Here is a 7,619-nt window from a genome sequence, read left to right as displayed (position 1 = left end):
TTTTAAATTCGAATTTGTTATTGCATATTGATTCGATTATAGAACGATTGTAAACTTTCCAGAAAATTGATCAAATTCAAAATAGTTAGTTTGATTCTCGGCAATTCTCATCATTCTCAGCAGTAGGTGTTATATAACAATTACTATGGTTGTTGAAATACTGACTATAAATGGGGTTTGTTTGCAAAATCCTCACGGGCAAAGCCGCGGGTAACAGCTAGTTAATTTATATGATGTAAGCGGAACAAAGTTTGTATTGAACATCGTTTAAATTATGTTTAAAAATTAGAACACAGCTAACTTCGAATGTTAAATATTTTCAAAAAGATAGAACTTTTTTGTGTGTGTGTATGTGTGTGTGTTTCCTGCATTCTTTCCTGACGAGGGCCTTTGAAAGACGGCCGAAAACGTTTGAACATTAAATTTTATTTGTTCATTTTATTTAGGTGTTTAGTTGTTTGTTTATCACATTGTTCCAGTTTAAGTGTGTCAGTTTTTATGTCTAAATAAATCTAGTAATTAAGCAATATTACTTTGCAATATCTAATGATTAGTAAGTAACTTATGATCTCATAACTTAATATCGTTTGATATTTAAATTAATTATCGGGCTGGTTGCATATATTTCTTTAATAATGAGAATATAACGATACCTCTGAAAATTGACTGTTTATTTCGATATATTTAAGACATATTTTATATATTGATATTATTAATATTTCAGATAACCAGAAATGCGGTTAAAATTTCGAATTACCTCATTAGATAACTGTATACGCGCCGACGTTAAATGGACTTTACAGAATCTTCTCCGACAGTGGCATTTCTCCGTAATAGAATGGGTTGAGACGGAAAAAACTGAAAAATTTGATGACAAGCCTACATTTGACGAACATTTAATTGAAATACAGTGTAAAAGTAGTCGTTTTTTTACCGATCTGTATTCTGAAATGGATATTTTGACAACAAATTGGTGTAGAGCGTATACAAAATGTTGGTTAACATTAACAACTCTTAAATGTTTTCACCCAACTAGAATTGCCTGTCATGAAAACATCGTTTTGAAAATATTAAACTACGGAACTCTCTGCTCTCAAATGCAATATATAATTCACAGACATGTAAAAGGATTGCTCTCTGCAAATTTTTATCATGACTTACGGATATTAGAAGTAAAACACAGAAGAAATATTTACGATAACAACAATAATTTATTAACAATAAAATATTCTTCCATAAGGAAAATTATTGTAAAAATAAACAGAGACTCTGCTTTACTCTTCTTAGATATTAAATATCCTCCTGTTGCTTTTTCTAGGGGAAGAAGAGTTTTAACCTTCGATACTGTTGACAGAGAAGTGCACGGAAAATCAACAGTTTTGATGTTACATATCGAAGATTTAGAATTTGCTAAACAAATAGTTAGCAGACTTCATTCGTGTAATAATGTGATGCCTATTCATTATGGCTCCATACAATTAATTTCTAGAAGATATTTGCCACTACCCACTTTTAATTTGAGTAATTTCGATTGCACTTACAACTTATACGCAATACTTACTAGAAATTTTGTCTTGCTAGAACAAACTAGAGGAAATTGGAAAACTTTCATTAATCAGATAGAACAACAATGCAACGAAAATCCAAGTTACTTAGAGAAAGCCTTGGAGTCTATATTAGATTTCCAAGAACGTGGTGTACTTTGCCACTTTCCACATGCTATTGAATTGATGTATCGTTGGTATTGTGAAAAAGATGCAGTTTATGTAAACGATAACGAATATACAACGCCTCCTAATACCAAATTGATTAGGAGAGTAGTTTTGACTCCGACAAGAACTTTGTTTTATCCTTCTGAATTTCAATTCAGTAACAGATTGTTGAGGAATTTTAATGCAGATTATGCACTTCGAGTTTCTTTTCGAGATGACGATGGTAGGAAGTTGAGTGCACCAGCAGCATACAGTGATGACATATTGGAATTCTCAGTTACCATGCCTATGACTTTAGGAATAAATATAGGCGCAAGACATTACAAATTTTTGGCATGGTCAAATTCTCAAATTAGAGATCATGGTGTCTGGATGTATGCGGAAGACGATAACGGACATAATACTGATACCATACGAACATGGATGGGGGATTTTTCGATAACCAAAAGCATTTCCAAGTACATGGCTCGTTTGGGACAATGCTTTTCACATACAGAAGACACAATCAAGATTCCTTTAGATGATCGTTACATCATCACAGATGATGATATTGAAGGTGGATTAAACCCTGTTACAGGGAAACCTTACTGCTTTTCAGATGGAATTGGCAAAATATCTAGACAATTAGCCGAGAACGTGAGTATCCACATGTATTATCTGCATTTATAATTATACTATTTATAAAAGATTCACATATAACATTTTGTAAATTTGTATGTAATCAGTGCCGTAACTAGCCATTCCTGTGCCCTGTGCAGGAATTTGTATTTAGGCCCCTTAATTAATTAGGTTTGGGAAAGTAATAAAACAAATACATGCATTTTGGGCCCCTCTTTCAAGTGGGCCCTGTGCGGGTGCACCTGTTGCACCTGCTTAGTTACGGCACTGTATGTAATACAGTAAGTGTCAAAATCCTCCCAAAGAATGCTTCTATTTTAAAGAACTAAGTACGTTGCAAAGCACATTTAGTACGAAAAGCTTTATATTTATTGCTTATATGCTTACATATATAAGTGCAAATATCTGAACATCGTAATTATTTTACGAGGCGTGTTTTTTAAGTAAGTACCGTTTTAAAATAGGATCGCTACAGTGCTACGGTTGGAGTTCCGTGAATGTGCGCAGAGTAACTACATCTATTGGCTAGCCACAGACACAATTACGGAAGCATTCGTTTGTTTTACGTTTGTTTGTGTGTGTTTAAATGCCTTAGACATTTGAAAATCCCACCGATTGAGAAGTACGCGCAGTGATTCGTTTTTTTAATGCAAAAGACGTGAAAGCGGCTGGCATTCATCGGCAGATTAGTGAGGTGTATGGAGAAACATTATGAGCGATGGATTGGTAAGAACATTTATTAGAGCGTTTAAAGATAGCGGTACTAATATCTATGACGAGGAGCGTAGTGGGCGACCGTCTGTCATTACTGAAGACTGTGCAGAAAGTTGTTGCAAAAGTTCGAGAAAACAGACGCTTTACGATTTCGTCATCCAAAACAAAAGGCATGGCAAGCTCATTAAGCGGATTGTTTTGCTTCATGACAGTGCCCGTCCACACGTGGGCTCAACGAACTCAAAATCTTATCACATCATATTGCTGGGAACAACTTGATCACCCTACGCATAGCCCTGATCTAGCTACTAGTGACCACCACTTGTTCCTCCACTTGAAAAAGGCATCTAGGCAGTCAGCGCTGTGACGACGTTGTCAAAACGCCGTGCTGCGGTGGTTGGCAAATCAGGCAGTAGGTGCCTAGGAGGATGGAATTCACAAGTTGTACGATATGAAAAGCGCCTTCATATTGGAGGAAATTACGTTGAAAAGTAGATTAAAGTATAGGCTTTCAATAAGATAAAATTATTTTAAAAAATGCAGTTGCGTTTTTTAATATCAAAACGGTACTTACTTAATTTAAAAGACACGCCCCGTATTAATAATAAAAGTAGCATATAAAGAACATATCCATTGGGAGGGTTTTGATGCAGACAAAAATTTATATCATACCTGTGGAAAAAGTACACTTCAATACTCTGTATAGCCTCCTTTGTCCTTTAAAACCTTCCTAATGCGATCAAGCATATAATTAATAATATTCCTGTAATTGTGCAATGTAATTTTGTTCCACTCATCCGGTACACGTTCCCATAATTGGTGGACGCTTTCAGGCGGAGCTACATAGACAAACGACGTTTACGAAGGAACCAGATGTGTTCAAACGGATTGAAATCAGACGATTGAAGTGGCCACTGAAGCAGGCTAATATTTTTATCCTAAAGCCATTCCCTCTTGATATTGCCCTCCTGGAGGGTAATGCCAATCCTGGATCATTATCTTTCTGATAAATGAAAGAGCTCCTACCAACGTGATAATAATCAACAGATTGTAACAAATAATTGTCAAGTATCTCAGTGTAAATAACGCTATTCATTGTATAAGGTATAGAACATAACATTTCATACCCGAAATAGGTAACACAGCCCCACCCCATAAAACTACCCACCAAAATTCAATGTTGTTTGTACATCTCGCTCAGTTATAGACTTTATCGATGTAGTCCATACCTATTTTCGCTCATCTAAACTAACTATTCATTTTGGATTCATCTGACTATACAATGTTCTTCCAATCTAAGGTCCAGTCTTTATAGCGTTTGGCAAAATTAAGACATTTCTGTTTATGTAATTTGGAAAGTTTGGGCTCTTGCTTTCAAATTGTTACGTTTTAGGCATCTGCGGATAGTTGTACTCACTCCTATTCCTCTTTACTTGTGATGAAGTATCGCAACGTCCACTCGTTATCAGACGTTTCTGTTTTGGCACTAAATGATTTCTTCCTGCCAGCTCTTAAATTTTCGTGATATTGTAGCTCACTATGTTTTATTCTGAATGCACTCGAACGCTCAACACCAACTTCTAATGCAGTTTTCTCAAAAGAAAAACCTTTCTTCTGCATGTCCACGATATGGAATTTCTTCTCATCGGAAAGCTTCACGATGACGCATATCAAGCAGCAGCATTTGCATATTTATACGTTAATATCGCGTTAATATGCATAAAATTACATTGTATAACATTGATGTTATAATAAATGAATTTATTCGTCAAAATCCTCCCAATGCAACAAATAGAAATTATACACCACATATATTTTAAAAATATGAAAATTATTTCAATTTTTTGCTATTATGTGAATATTGTAATAGTATTACAGCTGATTTATTTCCTTTTCCTTTTACTTTCGCATATCTAATAGTTTTTTGCTTCCAAAATTTGTAGTACGTACTGTACAAATTTTGGGAGGATTTTGACGCTTACTGTATACTAATAAAGTTCATTAGTAAATATTAAAATGAACAATAGCGAGGTTGCGGCCGAAGTTTTCAACGCGAAAACATGTACGTCGGACGTTCAGCGCCGCTTTCCTGTAAGCCTAGAAGTTTAACAATGGCGTTTGGAAAGTCAGTGGAATCATGCTCGACATTCCTAACGCTATTATCAAACTTCTAGGCTTACGGAAAGGCGGCGATGAACGTTCGACGTACACAATTTCGAGTTAAAAACTTCGGCCGCAAACTCTCTTATAATTGGGATTTTAAATGTATTATAACATTAATGTATTATAATTATTAAAATGTATTATAATACATTAATGGTATTATAATATTAACTAAGGAACTATAATTGGAATTTTAAATGTAATTATAACATTAACTATTAGGCTATCACACCGTGTAGACCAACTAAGGATTATGGAGACCTTAGAAATTTATAAAGCGGGATTAAACAACACATGTATTAATTCCAAAGACGCAGTCAACATCTCTAGTGCATGGAAATTTTGCTATGAAGGAACAACCCATAATTGGGTGTAATATGGATTTATTACAAGCGCAAATTACGCAAGCTTTGACGTCATCGAAGCAAGAGCGTGGTGTTCTATATTTTTGATATTAACGTTGACGTTCTAGGATTTGAATCGCATTTATTCGGTTCCTGTTCGATTCTGTTTGAACTTATTAAAACAGTGGCCTGAAGAAGACCCTGGTAGGGTTGAAAACGTTTGCCAAGAAGAATAACACTGGAGATTGAAAGGTTTTTATTCAAGTGGAGAGAATTATTATAACATTTTATTCTTATAGGTGAGCGAAAAGTTGAATTTGAAAAAAGTTCCGTGTGCTTTTCAAATCAGATATGCAGGTTATAAAGGAATGCTTGTTGTCGATCCGATGTTGGGGGACAAAGGACTGAAGATTGTGTTTAGAAAAAGTATGAAAAAATTTGATAGTCCATCTAATCAACTTGAAATAGTGAAGAAAAGTCAACCCAGTAAGTACTTAAACTTATATGAAAATTATATTGTCTATAAATAAATTTAAACATTGTTTTTAAGCTCATAATCAAGTATCTTTCAATATATATATTTTTAATTATTCCACTGTTTTATTATGTGAATAGCTTAACTTATATCTATGAATAAATATTTGAAACCAGAAACTAACAATCTATTTTCAAATTTAAACATTTAATCTATCTTTACACTAAATACAATAGCTTGAAACTACAAATTAAAATATATATTTATCTTATTTAGTTCTTGTACAACTAAATCGACCAATGATTAACATCCTAAATCAATTGGATGTTCCTAATGAAGTATTTATAGAACTTCAGGAAGAAATGCTGTCAACCATAACAGATATTTTAACGGACGATGAAAAGGCTGCAGAATATCTCGTTTCTAAACTGACTTCAAAAACTACGGGTATAACAGGATTTAAAGAAATGGTAAATGCTGGAATCGGATTGACAGGCGATCCTTTCTTTCGTGAACTGTTATTATGTCTTCGTGAAAGAGCGATTTGTGAGTATTGAGTATTTATTATGTATTGTCTTTACCGTATTATTCACTGTACAATAGTTATGATTTTGTAAATGAATTAATAGATTAATAATTTTTATTATTATCACACCAATTTGTAACCACATTTATGCGATTTTACTTTTTATTTTCATTTTTGTCTATTATAAAAATTAATACAAACTAAAAATCTCATTTTGTTGAAATCCATTTTAGTTTTTTTTTATTATAACCCCTCTTCAGTTTTCAGTCTCCCATTGTGGGCTTGGCCGAAGCCATAGTAAGCTTGCTAAAAGAAGTTCTCTTAGTGCCCACAGGATGGAAAGTATTAAAAAAAAAAACTTAAACTTCGACGGTAATTCTTATTAATATGTAGTATGCTTCTTATATTTATTTTGGTGTTGTTTAACCTAAATTATAAATGTTTAAAATTATGATTGTTCTGCAATTTGAAAAAATTGCAGAACAATGCCAATTGCTAATTCCCAATTGCAAATTTTTGGTCTGCAATGCAGACCAAAAATTCCCATTGGCATTCGTCTGTCTGTCCTTTCTTAATCTCGAAAACGAAGATAGATATGCGAAAGTCGAGACCAGATATGGAAAGCTTAGGTAAAAGAGGTTCCGATTAATAATATACAGTAGAGCGTCGATTATCCGAACCAATTGGGGACTGCGGTTGTTCGGGAGGAAAAACGATATTTCGGATAACCGATTATGCACAAAAAAATATATTAACCTATCTCATGTTGAAATTTTTCTCCGTTGCGTGTCGCTTCGCGTTGAATTTTCGTCGATGTTAAGCCTAACGTAAACCTTTTAAAATAATAATCGTGACTATTGTATCCTTAAAAATTATTTATTTATTTTGTACAAACAAAATAAATATATTGAAAAATATAAAAACAATAAAAAATTATACTTCAGAAGTTAATTTAGTATCAAAAACGTAAAATATTTGAGAAGCCCAAGACATAGCCAAAGATTGCAGCGCCACAGCACTGGCAAAAATTTAAATTTGCCGACTGGAATTCTTTCGGATAATCGACT

General features: G+C 33.7%; 1 protein-coding gene across 1 annotated transcript in view; it reads left to right on the top strand.

The window, feature by feature from the left end:
* LOC111629905 (probable RNA-dependent RNA polymerase 1) overlaps nucleotides 1-7,619 on the top strand; it is a 36,248-nt gene that overhangs the window by 10,675 nt on the left and 17,954 nt on the right. Inside the window, exons 3-4 of the mRNA XM_023373841.1 lie at nucleotides 725-2,348; nucleotides 5,851-6,037. Of these exons, the coding sequence (XP_023229609.1) occupies nucleotides 735-2,348; nucleotides 5,851-6,037 (1,801 nt within the window). The 5' untranslated portion in view covers nucleotides 725-734. The remainder of the gene's footprint in view (nucleotides 1-724; nucleotides 2,349-5,850; nucleotides 6,038-7,619) is intronic.

This window comes from Centruroides sculpturatus, unplaced genomic scaffold, assembly GCF_000671375.1.
Source record: "Centruroides sculpturatus isolate CEXI.00-Female unplaced genomic scaffold, Cexi_2.0 scaffold528, whole genome shotgun sequence".
NCBI classification, from domain to species: Eukaryota; Metazoa; Arthropoda; class Arachnida; order Scorpiones; family Buthidae; genus Centruroides; species Centruroides sculpturatus.
This window is presented reverse-complemented; position numbering and strand designations above follow the sequence as displayed.